At 46.1% G+C, this 22,499-nt stretch overlaps 1 protein-coding gene across 1 annotated transcript in view; it reads right to left on the minus strand.

Annotated features, from left to right (window-relative positions):
- Window positions 1-7,699: 7,699 nt before the first annotated feature.
- The window catches only part of dapk1 (death-associated protein kinase 1), a 220,429-nt gene continuing 205,629 nt past the window's right edge, over window positions 7,700-22,499 (minus strand). Inside the window, exons 24-27 of the mRNA XM_045226878.1 lie at window positions 22,178-22,366; window positions 10,027-10,215; window positions 9,633-9,836; window positions 7,700-9,100 (exon numbers count right to left, since the gene is read on the minus strand). Of these exons, the coding sequence (XP_045082813.1) occupies window positions 8,180-9,100; window positions 9,633-9,836; window positions 10,027-10,215; window positions 22,178-22,366 (1,503 nt within the window). The 3' untranslated portion in view covers window positions 7,700-8,179. The remainder of the gene's footprint in view (window positions 9,101-9,632; window positions 9,837-10,026; window positions 10,216-22,177; window positions 22,367-22,499) is intronic.

Genomic DNA, 22,499 nt, shown 5'->3' on the forward strand with positions numbered 1-22,499 from the left:
GTGCTTTTTACTCCAAAAAGCTCAGCCCGGCGGAGCGTAACTATGACGTTGGGGACAGGGAGCTGTTAGCTGTAGTTCAAGCCCTTAAGGTGTGGAGGCATTGGCTTGAGGGGGCTCAACACCCTTTCCTCATTTTGACTGACCATCGGAACCTGGAGTACATCCGGGCAGCGAGGAGACTGAACCCTCGCCAGGCTCGATGGAATATGTTTCTCACCAGGTTCGTATTTAAAATCACGTACATCCCTGGGTCCCAGAATGGTAAGGCAGATGCACTGTCCCGGCGGTATGACACGGAGGAGAGGTCCGTTGAGCCTACTCCCATACTACCGGAGTCTTGCCTTGTGGCACCGGTGGTGTGGGAGGTCGATGCCGAGATCGAGCGAGCGTTGCGTACAAACCCCAGCCCTCCACAATGTCCCGAGGGTCGGAGGTACGTTCCGCTCGAGATTCGGGATCGACTCATCTACTGGGCTCACACGTCACCCTCCTCTGGACATCCGGGTATTGGCCGGACAGTGCATTGCCTTAGCACTAAATACTGGTGGCCTACTTTGGCTAGGGATGTGAGGGTTTACGTCTCCTCCTGCTCGGTGTGCGCCCAGTGTAAGGCGCCCCGACATCTGCCCAGGGGTAAGTTACAGCCCCTACCCGTTCCACAACGACCATGGTCCCACCTCTCGGTGGATTTTGTAACATACCTTCCCCTCTCTCAGGGGAATACCACCATCCTGGTCGTTGTGGACCGGTTCTCTAAGGCCTGTCGTCTTCTCCCTATGTCGGGTCTTCCTACTGCCCTACAGACCGCTGAGGCCCTATTTACCCACGTATTCCGGCATTACGGGGTCCCCGAGGATATAGTGTCTGATCGAGGCCCTCAGTTTACCTCCCGTGTGTGGAGAGCGTTTATGGAGCGTCTGGGGGTCTCGGTTAGCCTTACCTCGGGGTACCACCCGGAGAGTAATGGGCAGGTAGAACGTGTTAACCAGGATGTGGGTAGGTTTCTGAGGTCGTATTGCCAGGACCGGCCTGAGGAGTGGGCGTGTTACATTCCCTGGGCCGAGATGGCCCAGAACTCTCTCCGCCACTCCTCTACTAACCTAACCCCTAACCTAACCCCTTTCCAATGTGTATTGGGTTACCAGCCGGTTCTGGCACCATGGCAGCAGAGCCAGATCGAGGCCCCTGCGGTGGATGATTGGATGAGGCGCTCGGAAGAGACGTGGAACGCTGCCCACGTCCACCTGCAGCGGGCCGTCCTTCGTCACAAGGCGAGCGCCTATCTCCACCGCAGTGAGGGGCCGGTGTACGCACCCGGAGATCGAGTCTGGCTCTCTACCAGAAACCTGCCCCTCCGCCTGCCCTGCCGGAAGCTGGGTCGGCGGTTTGTGGGGCCCTTTAAAGTCCTGAGAAGATTGAACGAGGTGTGTTATAGGTTACATCTACCTGTTGAATATAAGAATATGAACCCCTCGTTCCATGTGTCTCTTCTCAGGCCGGTGGTAGCTGGTCCACTCCAGGACAATGAGATAGGAGAGACTCCTCCGCCCCCATTGGACATCGAGGGGGCTCCGGCGTATACCGTTCGGTCCATCTTGGACTCCAGACGCCGGATGGGGGGTCTCCAGTATCTCGTGGAGTGGGAGGGGTACGGCCCGGAGGAGCGGTGCTGGGTGCCGCGGAGGGACATCCTAGACCCATCTCTCCTGTCGGAGTTCCACCGGGACCATCCCCCGCGCCCTGCTCCGCGTCCTCCTGGTCGTCCCCGAGGCCGGGGGGGGTACTGTCACGGTTTCGGCCGAGGCTGCTCCTCCTCCTGGTTCGGGCAGGCATCGGCGGTCGTCGTCCCCGGAGTACCAGCTGCCACCGATCTATGTTTCATGTTCGTTTGGTTTGGTCTTGATGTTGTACACCTGTGTCTAGTTAGTCCTCATTAGTGTTCTATTTAAGTCTCGTTGGGTGTGTCTGTGTTTGTGTGTGATTATTTTTCTGTCGAGTGTTGTGCTTGTATTTTCGCTCGGTTGAGTTTCACTCCACTTTGTTGGAGCGTTTACGCACCTGTTTAGTGCGCCTTTTGTTTGTGTCGCCTTCGTGCGTCGTTTCGCCTTCGGGCAAGTTTTGTTTCGTATTTTCCTTGTTTGGAATTTGTACTAAAGTCTTTTGGACTATACTTCGGTGTCCTGCGCTTGATTCCACCACTACACCCACCTACAGCATTCTTGACAATATTATTGATCGATTGACTATGACTTTTCAGATCACCCAGTAGTGCTATCTGCAGGGTTAGCTCCAGGTAAATATTGCAATCCTTCAGCCATTCCTGGACCTGTGACCAAAAACAAGCTACAAATGGACAGTACCAAAACAAATGATCTAATGATTCTGTCTCTTCGCAGCAAAATCTGCAGTGCTGGGAAGATTATATCCCCCATATAAATAACATTCTATTGGTAGCAAGAATTTTGTATAATAATTTAAATTGACCATTACGTCGGTGTATGCTAGCTAACACACCCATCTACAGCAATCATATGCCAAAGCACATCCCAGAAAGCCCCTCAATCCCTAACAGGTACCATATACCCACACATGTATGAATCAGTAACGTACAGCAACCTTGTACACATTGTAATATATTAAACAGTATTCAGAACATGACCTCCCCCTTGCATTACATTATCATACTGGGGAGACCTGACGTTCACGATCTCCCCCTAGCTGCAAGCGTGGCCAATCACAACACGCCTTATTGTCATCAGAGTTGAACCAACCAATAAGAATGCTTGAACATTAAATACACATTTCTTTAGAGGCAAGTGGAAACATAACCAACCCTGTTACACTTGGACTATCATAGAGTGGTACGTTTTTTCATATAATCTGGTAAAGGGTAATATGTTAGGGTTGACGATTCAATAATGTCCTGGATGAACATTTGGCATCAGGGTTTCAAAGCTGCGTCAAGACATCATGAAAAGCAACCTCTTCTGATCCTGGGACAAAGCAACCTCTTCTGATCCTGGGACAAAGCAACCTCTTCTGATCCTGGGACAAAGCACCAATGCATCACACCCAAAATTGAGAAAATAACTATTGTTCAACTGTGCAACTATTTACAAATGATTAAATAATCGTTAACGTAATTATAACCCCTTTATAACCCCTTTATAATGTGAAGTGTACCCTCACATTAATACCTCTTTAACAAGACCAGTTGTTCCTCACATTAATAGCTCTTTAACAAGACCAGTTGTTCCTCACATTAATAGCTCTTTAACAATTTTCCATAGCCAGCCTGACAACAGCTCAGGAATCTGAATAGATTAGACTCTTCTTACTAAACACAGTGAAGTCAATACGTTGAACTACATTGATCTGGTATGACTGCAGACCCTTCGCTTTGGCTCCCCCTCTTGTCCAGCTCAGGCGTTGGGCGCTTGCCGGCCTTCTAGCTGCTGCCGAACCTGCTGCTGGCAAACGCCCTTCACTCATCAACCCCCCGGACTCGTCTCGTCATCATTACACACGCCTGGTTCCAATCCCCGCTCTATCACTGTATACATACTCCCTCTGTCATTTGTCTTTGTCGGTCATTGTATATGTTGCTTGTTTTCCTGAGAGGAATCTCTCCTACTATTTCCTGAGTACTTTATATTTTGCACTGTGGGTTTCGTCCCGCTTTAAGCTATGATGCTTTAATAAATTCAGTAGTTCTAAACCTGCGACTCCTCTATGCTTGTGACAGGAAGACATCCTACTACTCTGGAATAACATTAATACATTTACAACATTATACATTACACATTACATGGATCCTCAGTCTAAATAACACCTCTGACATTGATCTGGGCTGCAACTCCTGGATGAGATCAGATCTCTCCTTTCTTTCTTCCTTCTGTCTGTTGGGGTCAAACATCACAATCAGCCATAACTGTTGTAATTATTTGTCTTCACCCTGGGGATGTGCAGTGGAGGCAGTCGGACTGGTGATCACTATCCATCACTGTCTTAACCTGTCACTCTAACTTTCAACACAACATCGTTACTGATTGACCATCAATACAAAACAATTCAATCCGGTTCAGGTCATTCTTGCATCAATATAAAGTGCTGTTTATCTGATGGGTGAGGAAACAACCAAACTATGAAAAGGAGCTGGACAAAAAGATGAGTTACAAAGACAAAAGAGGGGGAAGGAAATGTTACTATGCATTTAATAAATCACAGTACACAATGTTCTCAGGTAAACAATTTATTATCAAATGTAACTACACTATAAATGTTCAGGACATATTCAGGACATTATCCCAGTCTGTGGGAACAATCTAATCAGAAATACAAACAAGGCTGTTGTGCAAAGAGAGAGAGAGACGTCTTTCTGTTGTTGCACAAAGTCTTAAATCCAACTGTCTCCATCCGCTCAGACAGACAGATACAGAGCGTGCTCAACAAATGGCACCCTATTCCCTATGTAGTGCACTATGGGCCCTGGTCAAAAGCAGTGCACTACATAGGGAATAGGGTGCCATTTGGGATACACTAGGGTCCATGTAAAATCCAAGGAAACAGTGAACGCCACTCACCATCAGAATCAAGAAACAAAAACTTTTCAATGTTCATTATAAGATTTTAAAAGCTCAGTAATACACTACTAGTAACTCACTACTAGTAATTGACTGCTAGTAACTCACCTCCCTTTCACAAACAGAGTTCTTCAGCTCGGCTTTACAAGGCAACAGTAGGAGAGCTGAGAGGAACTGTGTGTGTGTGTGTGTGTCTCTCTCTGTGTGTGTGTGTGTCTCTGTGTGTGTGTGTGTGTGTGTCTGTGTGCTAAAAGAAACCCACAAAAAAACTTCACATGGGAATATTTGTTGCTGTTCAGGAGAAGATGCGTATTGTGGTGAGAAGCAACGTGTTGTCTCTGATACCACTACTATGTTCTGTCTTCCACCGTCTAAGATGTTTCCTTTTACAACATGTATGGATGGTTCATTCAGCTGAGTCCAACACCGGGAGCAACACTGTAGAGAAGAGTTCGACAATGGACTGACTGACAGACTTCTTCATATCTTTACTGCAAGCCAGTAGTCTAACCCCACAGACACAGACCTATAGCGGACAGACAGAGTAGACTGTGAAGTGAAGGCCTCTGGGTATTTACATCATAGCAATGGACATGTTGTTTCTACTCGGAAGGTCCTGTCATGGTAGCTAGGTCTCTGTCTGGGTTTAAACCAGGGTCACAACACTAGACTGTGTTAGCCTGCTGATCTAAAGCCTAGACATTAGCTCAGGCAACGGTACTAATGTTGCTTCCCAGAGTAAGATTAAGATCCTGCTGGACTAATGCAAAGTGTTTATTTGCTCCAGGCTTAATCTGAGACCGGGAAACCAGCCCTAAGAGTTAGATGTTCCGTTAGGTTGTGGATCTCTCAACACGTTGGTAGTCTCCAACTGCCGTGCTGAATCGCTGTTACTGACCCTAACCCTTAGCCAGGGTCGATGGGCTGTTCAGGGGTCCGTCACTACATAGTGCTGACCAGGGCTCTGTGGTACTACGTAAGGTCGACACCAGGACTAGAAAAGCCCCTAGACAGGGTTGTTGGACCATTGTGCTTTTTTAGGAGAGGTAGAAGGTCAGAAAGATCTCACTGTCGTTGGAACTAGTCAAGCATTGAACTCCTTATATCATGTTATACAGAGATTAACTGGGACTTCATCTGCTATCAAAACTGTAATCTCAGCATATAAAAGGAGCCCAGATTGATATCAAATCCTCCAGAGTGCTGAGGAGGACTTCTTTCTTTTCCTTTGTGAACACCAGCTGTGCTGATGTCAAAAGTTTGGACACACCTACTCATTCAAGGGTTTTTCTTTATTTTTACTATTTTCTACATTGTAGAATAATAGTGAAGACATCAAAACTATTAAATAGCACATATGGAATCATGTAATAACCAAAAAAAGTGTTAAACAAATCAAAATATATTTTAGATTTTAGATTCTTCAAATAGCCACCATTTGCCTTGATGACAGCTTTGCACACTCTTGGCATTCTCTCAACCATCTTCACCTGGAATGCTTTTCCAACAGTCTTGAAGGAGTTCCCACATATGCTGAGCACTTGATGGCTGCTTTTCCTTCACTCTGCCGTCCGACTCATCCCAAACCATCTCAATTGGGTTGAGGTCGGGTGATTGTGGAGGCCAGGTCATCTGATGCAGCACTCCATCACTCTCCTTCTTGGTAAAATAGCCCTTACTCAGCCTGGAGGTGTGTTGGGTCATTGTCATGTTGAAAAACAAATGATAGTCCCACTAAGCCCAAACCAGATGGGATGGCGTATCGCTGCAGAATGCTGTGGTAGCCATGCTGGTTAAGTGTGCCTTGAATTCTAAATAAATCACAGACAGTGTCACCAGCAAAGCACCCCCACACCATCACACCTCCTCCTCCATTCTTCACGGTGGGAACCACACATGCGGAGATCATCCATTCACCTACTCTACGTCTCAAAGACACAGTGGTTGGAAACAAACATCTCCAATTTGGACTCATCAGACCAAAGGACGGATTTCCACCGGTCTAATGTCCATTGCTCGTGTTTCTTGGCCCAAGCAAGTCTCTTCTTCTTATTGGTGTCCTTTAGTAGTGGCTTCTTTGCAGCAATTCGACCATGAAGGCCTGATTCACACAGCCTCCTCTGAACAGTTGATGTTGAGATGTGTCTGTTACCTGAACTCCGTGAAGCATTTATTTGGGCTGTAATCTGAGGCTGGTAATGAACTTATCCTCTGCAGCAGAGGTAACTCTGGGTCTTCCTTTCCTGTGGCGGTCCTCAAGAGAGCCAGTTTCATCATAGCGCTTGATGGTTTTTGCGACTGCACTTGAAGAAACCTTCAACATTTTTGAAATGTTCCTGATTGACTGACCTTCATGTCTTAAAGTAATGATGGACTGTCGTTTCTCTTTGCTTATTTGAGCTGTTCTTGCCATAAAATGGACTTGGTCTTTTACCAAATAGGGCTGTCTTCTGTATACCCCCCCTACCTTGTCACAACACAACTGATTGGCTCAAACGCATTAAGAAGGAAATAAATTCCACAAATAAACTGTTACAAGGCACACCTGTTAATTGAAATATATTCCAGGTGACTACCTCATGAAGCTGGTTGAGAGAATGCCAAGAGTGTGCAAAGCTGTCATCAAGGCAAAGTGTGGCCATTTGAAGAATCTCAAATATATTTTGATTTGTTTAACACTTTTTTGGTTACTACATGATTCCATAGGTGTTATTTCATAGTTCTGATGTCTTCACTATTATTCTACAATGTAGAAAATAGTAAAAATAAAGAAAAACCCTTGAATGAGTAGGTGTGTCCAAACATTTGACTGGTAGTGTACTTCTAGTGTTGTGTTGGAGTTGAGATGTACTGACCAACTGACAAGCAGGGAAGCAGGGCAGACAGAGTCAAGTAAGTTTAGTACAGTGCCACTTCTGTAGGGAACAGGGTTCCATTTGGGACCCTACATTGATCCTCTTTGGAGTTCAAGACAGCCAGTTAATTTCAACATTCATATAGGGGGATGGTGAGGAGAGGAGAGGAGAGGAGGAGAGAGGATAAGAGGAGGAGAGAGGAGAGGAGGAGGAGGAGGAGAGAAGGGAGGAGGAGGAAGAGGAGGAGAGAGGAGAGGAGGAGGAGCAGGAGAGAAGGGAGGAGGAGGGAAGGGTAAGGAGAGAGGAGAGGAGAAGAGCAGGGAGAGGAGAGGAGCTATATGGACCCTGGACGTGCACAGAGCATCAGTCTCACAGAGCGACCCCAGCTCTCCAAGGTGACCTAGGGGCTAACAGGAGAGAACTAACACTAAACCCCCGGGAAAGATTAGATTGCACATGGTGTTGGTTGGTTCGTCAGCCCTAGTTAGCCCTGACACACTCCGGGGACAGGACACAGTTCCCCAGTCAGGACTCTGATCTAGGATCAGTTTCTAGTCTCCTCCCCTGGTGGGACAGATCAGGATGAGGGGAGGCTGTTCTGATCCAGGACCTGGTGTGTATTCAATAGTGCACACTGAAGCAAAAGGTTTTGCAACGGAAAAAGAAAACCAGGTTCAGGTAGGTCAGTCTCTGTTTCTCTACCCGCTTGCTTCCGTTTGGTTCCTAGTGAATACACCCGTCTCACCGGGAGATGACGGAGCTGATGGAGTTGTAGGATGTGCCTCCGTTACAGGTGTGGGCGTATCCCTCAGAGGCTCTGCCCCTTCCGCCAGCCACACCCTCTATGTTGACCCTGAAGACAGGCGAGGTCTTTAACAGAAAGTCAGCCGCGTCCCGCCTCCCCAGCTCACGCAGCTTCCACATCAACACTCCCACCGTGCTGTCTGGACGGACTGACCAATCCTGGAGCAGCGCTGCTGTGGGGCTGGCCAGGAGGGCTGGGTCAGGGTCATTGTCCGGGGCAGGGCCCACATTGGTTGGAGTGCCGTTGGGGGTGGAGCTGTGTTTGGCCACCAGGTGGGTGAGGCCCAGGTTCATAGCCAGCAGACACCAGTCCTTTCCCAAGGCTTCAGGAGGGTCTAACAAACGACACAGCTTCCTCCTGGCCAGCAGGCTGATCTCTGAGATGTGGACGTCTGCAGACAGACTACCCTGACTATAGACCTCAGCACAGCCCAAGGCCAGGATACTGCTGAAGCTCTCCCTGTACCCCCCCATGGTGTTGGTGAGGCTGGTTTCTCTCTGGGTCTGGGCTTTCAGGAAGTCTTTGGGCTGGTAGATCATGATGGGACCGTGGTGCTCTCTGAGCTGCTGGGGGCTGAGGTAGTATCGGGCGGTGAGGAGGCCAGGGAGGGTGGAGGACAGGAGCGACTCTGTGATGGTAACCATGGTGTCCAGGAGGGTGTAGCACTTGGCCCGTTCGCTGTCGTGACCTCTGACCTGGATCTCCACCCCCTGGCCGTGGTTGACCAATAGGATCATGGCCTCCGCTCCGCCTTGGCTCACCTTTGCCCCATTGGTCCAGAGGCGGATGTCTCCGTCAGGCTCCTCCCCCGTGCCGTCCTCAGGGCGCTGCTGGTGACTCCAGCGACACAGGTTCACCTGGAGGTCAAAGGTCAGAGGTCAGGAAACATGACAACAATATCCTTAACATACTATTCACTACTTTTGGGAGAGGAAACATACTATGGAGCATCCCAAATGGCAGCATATTGAATAGTGTACTTGATAGGGACTGGGGTGTCATTCAGAGTAGTGTACTTGATAAGGACTAGGTGTCATTCAGAGTTGTGTACTTGATAGGGACTAGGTGTCATTCAGAGTAGTGTACTTGATAGGGACTAGGTGTCATTCAGAGTAGTGTACTTGATAGGGACTAGGTGTCATTCAGAGTAGCGTACTTGATAAGGACTAGGTGTCATTCAGAGTAGTGTACTTGATAGGGACTGGGGTGTCATTCAGAGTACTGTACTTGATAGGGACTAGGTGTCATTCAGAGTAGTGTACTTGATAGGGACTAGGTGTCATTCATTCAGATGAGTGTACTTGATAGGGACTAGGTGTCATTCAGAGTAGTGTACTTGACAGGGATTGGGGTGTCATTCATACTGTCTTGGTGAATCAAAGCATGTACCTGTAGCTTGTGGAATAGTCCACAGGGGAAAGGTGTGATGTGTTCAGCAGGAACCAGCCTGACCCCTCCGTAGATCAGAACATCTTCCTCCTCCTCTTCCTCCGTCCAGGAGTGGTGGAGGCTGTTGGTCTTGATCAGGGCGGGGACATCCACCATGCCAGGGTTGGTCAGGTCACGGGCACACACGTCCATGGCATCCAGAACCTGTAGTTAGCATGGACTCTAATGGTGACATGTTTTCCTATGGGAGATGCTAACATGTTGCATTGTGGTATCCTTGACGGTATACAACTATGCATGCCCAGCTAGTGTTAGCATGGTTGCTAAGTGTGACATGTTTTCCTATGGGAGATGCTAACAGTTCCCCATCTTGGTAATGATGACTGTCTCTGACCTGTAGCAGCTCGTCCACGTCGCTCTCTGGGGCCAGAGCCTGTATCTCCTCCAGCCTGTAGCGCCCCCTGTAGTGGTGGATGGCTTTAGGCATGTCCACAGAGAGGAGGCGGGCTAACACCCCACTACACAGCCAGCGAGGATCCAACACCACAACATCTTGCACCGTCTCACTCTGCATCAGGTTGATCTGTTAGGAGGGGGAAGAGAGAGAGATGGATAGAGAGGGAGAGAGAGAGGGATAATCCATATATTTAAAAAAATAATCCATAGTGAAGGGTGTCATGTAAAAATGTTCCCAGTGTGAAATAGTTCCCAATCGCTCTGAATGTGTTGTGATTGTGACGTCATGTTGTAAAATTTCTCACAGCGTGAAAATGTCCCCAGTTCAATAATTGCTTGTGCGTCTCTTTATGTGAATGGCAGATGTCTCTCACACACCCTCCCTCGTCCTTGATTTAGCTAGCTAGCATAATTAGCTGTCAGCTGGTTGAGATGGCTTGTTCTGATGGTGTGCAGTTTCAGCTTGTTTATATAGCTAAATAAACTAATATAAAAGTTAGGTTTTAACCAAAGTATAAACAACTGTTTTACTAGTTACTTTGACGTTGTTCAAAGATGTTATTTTGATAACCAAATGTATTGAGCTAGATATCTGCCATTCCCTGCATCACATGATACATTAGCACAACTAGCTAGTTTATAACATTACCTAAAGTCAACAGTACCGTGGGTAGCCTCTCTGCTGGAACAATCCTTGAGTGGAAAGTAAATGTCAGCACTGCAAATAAATGCAACGCTAATTTGTGAGAAAGAATCAACTATCAACACTACTACCTAGGAGTTATATAACTAACCCATGGTGCTGCAGTTTCCCCAAAAGCATCTGTTTTTACTGTCATTTGTCACTTGAGTGACCTCAACATTTTACATTTTAGTCATTTAGCAGACGCTCTTATCCAGAGCGACTTACAGTTAGTGAAGGCATACTTTTTTTCATTTTTTTTTTTTTCATACTGGCCCCCCGTGGGAATCGAACCCACAACCCTGGCGTTGCAAGCGCCATGCTCTACCAACTGACCTACAGGGGGCTCTACTGTCTTGATGTGGAACTGAAGACTCAACTGTGTTCCGAGTGCGTCTTTCCAAGCATGTCGCCAGAATATTGCCAAGGAGAAAGCAAGTCCTTGATGTCATTTATGGCCATAGGCTTATTTAGTTAGTTGATGACAACATAAATGGACAGTGAAATATTTGAGTGAACAGATTTTATTGCAGGGTATGAGGGAAGAGACATTACAGGCCATCCAAAATAAAACCATCATCCTCCCCCTGGCGGATATCAGACCTAAAGTATGTAAAACCTGCATAAACACATCTCAGCAATCTGCTGTCTTATAGCAGGTGTTTATGGCACATTAAAAAGCACATCAAATTAGTAGATAGATGACCCTGACCCCATGCTGACCAACAAAAATAGTAACACATTCTGTAATCTGTAGACTTCCAACCATGTAGGGTAAAAGAAATACCCAAGGTTCAGCACCATGTAGGGTAATAACCAAGGTTCAGCACCATGTAGGGTAATAACCAAGGTTCAGCACCATGTAGGGTAATAACCAAGGTTCAGCACCATGTAGGGTAATAACCAAGGTTCAGCACCATGTAGGGTAATAACCAAGAGGAAGTGTTAACAAAGTAACAAGAAGCAGACCCCTAAACAGTAACAGGACAATAAGAAATATAGGCTCTTTAAGAAAACAAAACAGTTATGAAATCCTATGTGCAACTATAACACATTGATGAGATTTCCTTGCCATGATGAGCGAGACGGACTGTAAGAACGGTGTGCTGGTGTTACGATATGATAGTGGCATTGCATACATACAAAATAAAAAGCAGACATTTTAATAGGGATGTGCATCTTTCCCTTTCAAGACGATTCGATACGTATCTAGATATATGGGCTTCGATACGATACAGGAACTATACGTTTTAGGTTGAACCTACCTAGTGGTGTAAAGTACTTAAGTAAAAATACTTTAAAGTACTACTTAAGTAGTTTTTTGGGGTATCTGTACTTAACTCTTTTTATTTTTGACATCTTTTACTTTTACTTCACTACATTCCTAAAGAAAATAATGTACTTTTTACTCCATACGTTTTCCCTGACACCCAAAAGTACTTGTGACATTTTGAATGATTAGCAGGACAGGATCATGGTCCAATTCACACACTTATCAAGAGAACATCCCTGGTCATCCCTACTGCCTCTGATCTGGCGGACTCACTAAACACAAATGGTTTGTTTGTAAATTATGTCTGCATGTTGTACTGTGCCCCTGGCTATCCGTAAATTTAAAAAACAAGAAAATTGTGCCATCTGGTTTGCTTAATATTAGCAATTTCAAACTATTTATAATTTTACTTTTACTTTTGATACTTAAGTATATTTTTTAAATTACATTTACTTTTGATACTTACGTATATTTAAAACCAAATACTTTTAGACTTTTACTCAAGTAGTATTTTACTGGTAGACTTTCACTTTTACTTGAATCATTTTCTACTAAGGTATCTTTACTTTTACTCAAGTATGACAATTGGGTACTTTCCCCACCACTGACAACTACGACAACATAACCAACAAAAACGGGTCACAACTCCTGCAGCTCTGTCGCACGCTGGGTCTGTACATAGTCAATGGTAGGCTTCGAGGAGACTCCTATGGTAGGTACACCTATAGCTCATCTCTTGGCAGTAGTACTGTAGATTACTTTATCACTGACCTCAACCCAGAGTCTCTCAGAGCATTCACAGTCAGCCCACTGACACCCCTATCAGATCACAGCAAAATCACAATCTACTTAAACAGAGCAATAATCAACCATGAGGCATTGAAGCTGAACTATTAAGAAATGCTATAGATGGAAGGAGGGTAGTGTAGAAACCTACCAATAAACTATTGGCCAACAATAAATCCAATCCCTCCTAGACAACTTCCTGGACAAAATGATTTCCTGCAATAGTCTGGATAAGAGCGTCTGCTAAATGACGTAAATGTAAATGTAATGAAGGTGTAAACTTAAAAGTAGGAAGCCTGAACAATGTATTTGACCTATCAGCTAACATATCAAATTTAAATTCCGGCAGAAATCCTAAGACAACTAACAACAACGAGAAATGGTTTGATGAAGAATATAAAAACCTTACAAATAAATTTAGAAACCTATCCAACAAAAAACACAGAACCAGAAAACCTTAGCTTACGCCTTCACTATGGTGAATCACTAAAACAATACAGAAATATACTACGGAAAAAGAAGGAACAGCACGTCAGAAATCAGCTCAATGTAATTGAAGAATCCATAGAATCAAATCACTTCTGGGAAAATTGGAAAACACTAAACAAACAATAACATGAAGAGTTATCTATCCAAAACAGAGATGTATGGGTAAACCACTTCTCCAATCTTTTTGGCTCTATAACAAAGAACAAACAGCAAAAACATATACATGATCAAATGAAAATCTTAGAATCAGCTATTAAAGACTACCAGAACCCACTGGATTCTCCAATTACATTGGATGAACTACAGGACAGAATACAAACACTCCAACCCAAAAAGGCCTGTGGTGTTGTTATCCTTAATAATATGATAAAATATACAGAGCACAAATTCAAATAGGCTATTCATAAACTCTTCAACATTATTCTCAGCTCTGGCATCTTCCCTAATATTTGGAACCAAGGTCTGATCACCCAAATCCAAAAGTGGAGACAAATATGACCCCAATAATTACTGTGGAATATGCATCAACAGAAATCTCTGAAAAATCCTCTGCAGTATCATCAACAGCAGACTCCAACATTTCCTCAGTCAAAACAATGTCCTGAACAAATGTCAAATTGGCTTCTTACCAAAATACCGTACGACAGACCACGTATTCACCCTGAACACCCTAATTGGTCACTTTAACTCTACCCACATGTACATATTACCTCAACTACCTCAACTAGCCGGTGCCCCCGCACATTGACTCTGCAACGGTACCCCCCTGTATATATAGCCTCCCTACTGTTATTTTATTTTACTTCTGCTCTTTTTTTTCTCAACACTCTTTTTGTTGTTGTTTTATTTTTACTTTTTTGTTAAAAATAAATGCACTGTTGGTTAAGGGCTGTAAGTAAGCATTTCACTGTGATGTCTGCACCTGTTGTATTCGGCGCATGTGACCAATAAAATTTGCCGTAGCCTGAGGGACACTGAATAATAACATCTGCATAGTAACCAGTAACTTACTTATTATTGGTATATTGTAATCATTTAAAACTTTTGTGAGTGATTGTTTATTTCCCTTGTGTTTATTATCTATTTCACTTGCTTTGGCAATGTTAACATGTGTTTCCCATGACAATAAAGCCCTTACATTAAATTCAATTGAGAGAGAGAGAGAGAGAGAGAGGGCGAGAGATGGATAATGAGGGAGAGAGAGAGAGATTGATGGATAGAGAGAGAGAGAGAAAGAGAGAGAGAGAGAGAGCTCAAAGACATTGCTCCTGCATTTTCCAGCATGTTTTTACAAAAAATATAGATTTATAATTTAGAACTGAGTGAGTAATGTTTAGTCTGAAGCTACTTTTTACTTTCAAAAACCAAGAAGGAAGATACAGTAAAATTATATATTTTACTTTATAAGGACTGAATGCTAAGGCTACCAAGCTTGCTAGTACAAAGAGATACAACTTAAATTAGCACTGACGTGTGAAGTGAGAGGTGTGAAAGCCCTTGAGCCCAACAATGGCAGGAGAGTCGCACAGTCTACCCCAACCAAATGGAGAGGCCTTAGAAGCACCCTCCCGCTGTTCAGAGGTAATTAAAATACAGTACCCTCTGAATGTAAAGAATGATAAGACACGAAAAGAGTACAAAATGAAGCTCCTTATGGGAAATCAAGAGACACTTTTTGCTGACTTTTATAAAAATAGGAACATAAGCATCCTTATCTTCCACACAGACCATCCCCTGGCATGGCACAGTGCTATACTAGCACACTACCCCTCTGTTAATAGGGGGGATGTTAGCGATGGCTACGAAATTCAGGATACTAGACAACAAGGACTCTGAGTCAGCTAATATAAATCTCTATAAATCTGGAACAGTATTGGTACAGGGCAAACCCAAACAGTTCCAGCTGGACTTTCACCTAATCAAATAAATAGCTCAGCAGGAGAAGCTCTCCCTTGAGAAAGATACCCCCACCCCGAGCGGGTCAGACCAGACCTCTTCATTAAATAACCCCACAGAGGAGCAACCCCAAGCGGAAAGTCAACTTCCCAGCACAGAGTACTACTCCCTCATTGAAATGAAGGATAAATTCACCCAGCTGGAGGTAAGGCAGGTGGAGCTGGAACAGCAGGTGAACACACTCCAGTCAGCACAGACCCAGACAACAGTCCAGCACAACAACACCCCCTTAACTAGACCTGGAGAGCTGGAGGTGGAGAGAGACGTGTCTGCACTCTGGACTGTGGTGAGACAACATCAACAGGAGAAAGAGCAGGAGAAGAACAGAGCACTAGAGGAGAGGAGAGGATCAGAGTGCTGGAGGAGAATGTGAGAATGATGACGGGTGACAGAGAACAACCCATTAGAGAGCTGGCCAACCCCGCAGAGAAGCCAGCAGAACAGCCCACCTCAGATCCTGGCCAAAGTCTCGACACCGCAGCAGAACAGTCCAAACCCAGACCCTGACCATAGCCTCGACATCACAGCAGGACAAACAAATGAAGAACCCCAAGCCCAGGGGATGCCAACCCCTCTGAGCACCCCCCCTGTCAGCCACCCTGATAGCCCTCCTGACGACCCCCCCGCACCCACTGAGGACATACACAAGCCACAGATTGTACTCCTTATGGACTTAAATGGGAAATACATACAAGAAAATAAACTTTTTCCCAAACACAGCCAACGTGACCAAGACAAAGGAGATGATTGTGGACTACAGGAAAAAAAAGAGGACTGAGCACGCCCCCATTCTCATCGACGGGGCTGTAGTGGAACAGGTTGAGAGCTTCAAGTTCAGACCACCATAGTCCCCGTGCCCAAGAACTCTAAGATAACCTGCCTAAATGACTACCGACCCGTAGCACTGACGTCTGTAGCCATGAAGTGCTTTGAAAGACTGGTCATGGCTCACATCAACAGCATAATCCCAGAAACCCTAGACCCACTCCAATTTGCATACCGCCCCAACAGATCCACAGATGATGCAATCTCTATCGCACTGCCCTTTCCCACCTGGACAAGAGGAACACCTACGTGAGAATGCTATTCATTGACTACAGCTCAGCATTCAACACCATAGTGCCCTCTAAGCTCATCACTAAGCTAAGGATCCTGGGACTAAACACCTCCCTCTGCAACTGGATCCTGGACTTCCTGACGGGCCGCCCCCAGGTGGTAAGGGTAGGTAACAACACATCTGCCACACTGATCCTCAACACGGGGCCCCTCAGGGGTGCGTGCTCAGTCCCCTCCTGTACTCTCTGTTCACCCATGACTGCATGGCCAGGCACGACTCCAACACCATCATTAAGTTTGCCGACGACACAACAGTGGTAGGCCTGATCACCGACAACGATGAGACAGCCTATAGGGAGGAGGTCAGAGATCTGGCCGTGTGGTGCCAGGACAACAACCTCTCCCTCAACGTGACCAAGACAAAGGAGATGATTGTGGACTACAGGAAAAAAAAGAGGACTGAGCACGCCCCCATTCTCATCGACGGGGCTGTAGTGGAACAGGTTGAGAGCTTCAAGTTCCTTGGTGTCCACATCACCAACGAACTATCATGGTCCAAACACACCAAGACAGTCGTGAAGAGGGCACGACAAAGCCTATTCCCCCTCAGGAGACTAAAAAGATTTGGCATGGGTCCTCAGATCCTCAAAAAAATTCTACAGCTGCACCATCGAGAGCATCCTGACTGGTTGCATCACCGCCTGGTATGGCAACTGCTTGGCCTCTGACCGCAAGGCACTACAGAGGGTAGTGCGTACGGCCCAGTACATCACTGGGGCAAAGCTTCCTGCCATCCAGGACCTCTATACCAGGCGGTGTCAGAGGAAGGCCCTCAAAATTGTCAAAGACTCCAGCCACCCTAGTCATAGACTGTTCTCTCTGCTACCGCACGGCAAGCGGTACCGGAGTGCCAAGTCTAGGTCCAAAAGACTTCTCAACAGCTTCTACCCCCAAGCCATAAGACTCCTGAACAGCTAATCATGGCTACCCGGACTATTTGCACTGCCCCCCACCCCATCCTTTTTACGCTGCTGCTACTCTGTTAAGTATTTATGCATAGTCACTTTAACTCTACCCACATGTACATATTACCTCAACTACCTCAACTAGCCGGTGCCCCCGCACATTGACTCTGCAACGGTACCCCCCTGTATATATAGCCTCCCTACTGTCACTTTATTTTACTTCTGCTCTTTTTTTCTCAACACTTTTTTTGTTGTTGTTTTATTCTTACTTTTTTGTTTAAAATAAATGCACTGTTGGTTAAGGGCTGTAAGTAAGCATTTCACTGTAATGTCTGCACCTGTTGTATTCGGCGCATGTGACCAATAACATTTGATTTGATTTGATTTGAACACACAGTGTCTAAACTCTGGTGTCCAAACACCCATCGCGCCCTAGACCTTCTGTCTGAGGACCGACTAGGATCACCAAGCCACATAATAATACACACAGGCACAAACGACCTGAGAACACAGCAGGAAAGGGAGGCCACAGCACTCAAGGGAGTGATAGAAAAAGCTTATTCTACTTTCCCCAATGCACAAGTGGTTATCTCCCCCCTGCTACCATGAAAATACTTCCACCCTGCTACCATACAGCAGGTAAACGCAAGTATTTTCCCGTGACTGTGCCTCAAAACCAAATGTCTACCTGGCCCACCACTCCACCCTGGACGTGAACAGCCTTTAGGACCAGGTCCACCTATACAAGGCAGCAGTGCCCACCTTTTCACGGACCCTAAAGGATATCGCCCTCAACCGCAGACCCAACACCTCACACAGGAGCAACAGATCAACAGACACCCCGCCCAGACCAGCGACACACTCTTCCAGACCTGTGGGACCTGTGCTGCCCTTTTCTGAGCCAACTGCAATTTTCCCAAGTCCCTCTTTGTGGCACCTGACCACACGACTGAACAGTAGTCCAGGTGCAACAAAACTAGGGCCTGTAGGACCTGCCTTGTTGATGGTGTTGTTAAGAAGGCAGAGCAGCGCTTAATTACGGACATACTTCTCCCCATCTTAGCTACTGTTGTATCAACATGCTTTGACCATGACAGTCTACAATCCAGGGTTACTCCAAGCAGTTTAGTCACCTCAACTTGCTAAATGTCCACATTATTCATTACGAGATGTAGTTGAGGTTTAGGGTTTAGTGAATGATTTGACCCAAATACAATAATTTTAGTTTTGGAAATATTCAGAACTAACTTATTCCTTGCCACCCATTCTGAAACTAACTGCAACTCTTTGTTAAGTGTTGCAGTTATTTCAGTTGCTGTAGTAGCTGACGTGTATAGTGTTGAGTCATCCGCATACATAGACACACTGGCTTTACTCAAAGCCAGTGGCATGTCGTTAGTAAAGACGGAAAAAAGCAAGGGGCCTAGACAACTGCCCTGGGGAATTCCTGATTCTACCTGGATTATGTTGGAGAGGCTTCCATTAAAGAACACCCTCTGTGTTCTGTTAGACCGGTAACTCTCTATCCACAATATAGCAGGGGGTGTAAAGCCAAAACACATACGTTTTTCCAGCAGCAGACTGTGATCGATAATGTCAAAAGCCGCACTGAAGTCTAACAAAACAGCTCCCACAATCTTTTTATCATCAATTTCTCTCAGCCAATCATCAGTCATTTGTGTAAGTGCTTTGCTTGTTGAATGTCCTTCCCTATAAGCATGCTGAACGTTTGTTGTCAATTTGTTTACAGTAAAATAGCATTGTATCTGGTCAAACACCATTGTTTCCATAGTTTACTAAGGGTTGGTAACAGGCTGATTGGTCGGCTATTTGAGCCAGTAAAGGGGGCTTTACTATTCTTAGGTAGGGGAATGACTTTTGCTTCCCTCTAAGCCTGGGGGCACACACTTTCTATTAGGCTTAGATTGAAGATATGGCAAATAGGAGTGGCAATATCGTCCGCTATTATCCTCAGCAATTTTCCATCCAAGTTGTCAGACCCCGGTGGCTTGTCATTGTTAATAGACAACAATAATTTGTTCACCTCTTTCACACTCATTCAAAATTACAATGCTTGTCTTTCATAATTTGGTCAGATATACTTGGATGTGTAGTGTGTCAGCAATTGTTGCTGGCATGTCATGCCTAAGTTAGCTAATCTTGCCAATGAAAAAAGTATTTAAATAGTTGGCAATATCAGTTGGTTATGTGATGAATGAGCCATCTGATTCAATGAATGATGGAGCGGAGTTTGCCTTTTTGCCCAAAATGTCATTTAAGGCGCTCCAAAGCTTTTTTACTATCATTCTTTATGTCATTTATCTTTGTTTCATAGTGTAGTTTCTTCATCTTTTTATTCAGTTTAGTCACATGATTTCTTAATTTGCAATAAGTTTGCCAATCGGTTGTGCAGCCAGACCTATTTGCCATACCTTTTGCCTCATCCCTCTCAACCATACAATTTTTCAATTCCTCATCAATCCACGGGGATTTAACAGTTTTACAGTCATTTTCTTAAATGGGTGCATGCTTATTAGTAACTGGAATAAGCAATTTCATAAATGTGTCACGTGCAGTGTCTGTTTGCTCCTCATTACACACCACGGACCAACATATATTCTTTACATCAAGTAAAGATATGATCAATACATGTTGATGATTTCATTCCTGTGCTGTTTGTAACTACCCTGGTAGGTTGACTGATAACCTGAACCAGGTTGCAGGCACTGGTTACAGTTTTAATCTTTTTCTTGAGTGGGCAGCTTGATGAAAGCCAGTCAATATTTAAATCACCCAGAAAATATACATCTTTGTTGATATAACATACATTATCAAGCATTTCACACATGTTATCCAGATACTGACTGTTAGCACTTGGTGGTCTATAGCAGCTTCCCACCAGAATGGGCTTTAGGTGAGGCAGATGAACCTGTAGCCATATTACTTCAACAGTATTTAACAGGAGATCCTCTCTAAGCTTTACAGGAATGTGGTTCTGAATATTAACAGCAACACCTCCACCATTGGCATTTCTGTCTTTTCTGTATAATCAAAGGTATTATCTAAGTGAGTTTCAGAGATAGTCAGAATATGAATGTGATCTGTTACTAGCAAATTACTTAAGCTACATATGTTGAATACAGATCCTTTAACCTATTTGAGGTGCACTCGATTTACGTTGGAGTTTGGACTTTTGTGTAATAGGGTGTATGTATACCTCTCCCATGATGTGGAGCGGCTGTGAGTGTATACCTCTCCCATGATGTGGAGCTGCTGTGAGTGTATACCTCTCCCATGATGTGGAGCGGCTGTGAGTGTATACCTCTCCCATGATGTGGAGCGGCTGTGAGTGTATACCTCTCCCATGATGTGGAGCGGCTGTGAGTGTGTACCTCTCCCATGATGTGGAGCGGCTGTGAGTGTGTACCTCTCTCCCATGATGTGGAGCTGCTGTGAGTGTATACCTCTCCCATGATGTGGAGCGGCTGTGAGTGTATACCTCTCCCATGATGTGGAGCGGCTGTGAGTGTATACCTCTCCCATGATGTGGAGCGGCTGTGAGTGTATACCTCTCCCATGATGTGGAGCGGCTGTGAGTGTATACCTCTCCCATGATGTGGAGCGGCTGTGAGTGTGTACCTCTCCCATGATGTGGAGCGGCTGTGAGTGTATACCTCTCCCATGATGTGGAGCGGCTGTGAGTGTGTACCTCTCCCATGATGTGGAGCGGCTGTGAGTGTGTACCTCTCCCATGATGTGGAGCGGCTGTGAGTGTATACCTCTCCCATGATGTGGAGCGGCTGTGAGTGTGTACCTCTCCCATGATGTGGAGCGGCTGTGAGTGTGTACCTCTCCCATGATGTGGAGCGGCTGTGAGTGTATACCTCTCCCATGATGTGGAGCGGCTGTGAGTGTATACCTCTCCCATGATGTGGAGCGGCTGTGAGTGTATACCTCTCCCATGATGTGGAGCGGCTGTGGAGCGGCTGTGAGTGTATACCTCTCCCATGATGTGGAGCGGCTGTGGAGCGGCTGTGAGTGTGTACCTCTCCCATGATGTGGAGTGGCTGTGAGTGTATACCTCTCCCATGATGTGGAGCGGCTGTGAGTGTATACCTCTCCCATGATGTGGAGCGGCTGTGAGTGTGTACCTCTCCCATGATGTGGAGCGGCTGTGAGTGTGTACCTCTCCCATGATGTGGAGCGGCTGTGAGTGTATACCTCTCCCATGATGTGGAGCGGCTGTGAGTGTGTACCTCTCCCATGATGTGGAGCGGCTGTGAGTGTATACCTCTCCCATGATGTGGAGCGGCTGTGAGTGTGTACCTCTCCCATGATGTGGAGCGGCTGTGAGTGTGTACCTCTCCCATGATGTGGAGCGGCTGTGAGTGTATACCTCTCCCATGATGTGGAGCGGCTGTGGAGCGGCTGTGAGTGTATACCTCTCCCATGATGTGGAGCGGCTGTGAGTGTATACCTCTCCCATGATGTGGAGCGGCTGTGAGTGTATACCTCTCCCATGATGTGGAGCGGCTGTGAGTGTGTACCTCTCCCATGATGTGGAGCGGCTGTGAGTGTGTACCTCTCCCATGATGTGGAGCGGCTGTGAGTGTATACCTCTCCCTCCCATGATGTGGAGCGGCTGTGAGTGTATACCTCTCCCATGATGTGGAGCGGCTGTGAGTGTATACCTCTCCCATGATGTGGAGCGGCTGTGAGTGTATACCTCTCCCATGATGTGGAGCGGCTGTGAGTGTGTACCTCTCCCATGATGTGGAGCGGCTGTGAGTGTGTACCTCTCCCATGATGTGGAGCGGCTGTGAGTGTGTACCTCTCCCATGCTGTACCTCTCCCATGATGTGGAGCTGCTGTGAGTGTATACCTCTCCCATGCTGTGGAGCTGCTGTGCGACCCCTCGGAGGTGCTCCTCGCTGACCAGCGGATTGATGTGTTCCTGGACGTCAGAGACAAACTGTTGCCATGACGTCAGCTGGTTAGGACCACTCATCTTCCTCCAGGACGGCAGGGTCGAGACCAGGCACTCTGAAAGGGCCGACATGGGACTACAGGTCTGTATTAACAGAGAGAGGAGGGAGAGAGGAGAGAGGGGAGAAAGAGAGAGGAGGGAGAGAGGAGAGAGGGGAGAGAGAGGAGAGAGGGGAGAGAGAGAGGAGGGAGAGAGGAGAGAGGGGAGAGAGAGAGAG

The sequence above is a fragment of the Coregonus clupeaformis genome, chromosome 18 (genome assembly GCF_020615455.1).
Source record: "Coregonus clupeaformis isolate EN_2021a chromosome 18, ASM2061545v1, whole genome shotgun sequence".
NCBI classification, from domain to species: Eukaryota; Metazoa; Chordata; class Actinopteri; order Salmoniformes; family Salmonidae; genus Coregonus; species Coregonus clupeaformis.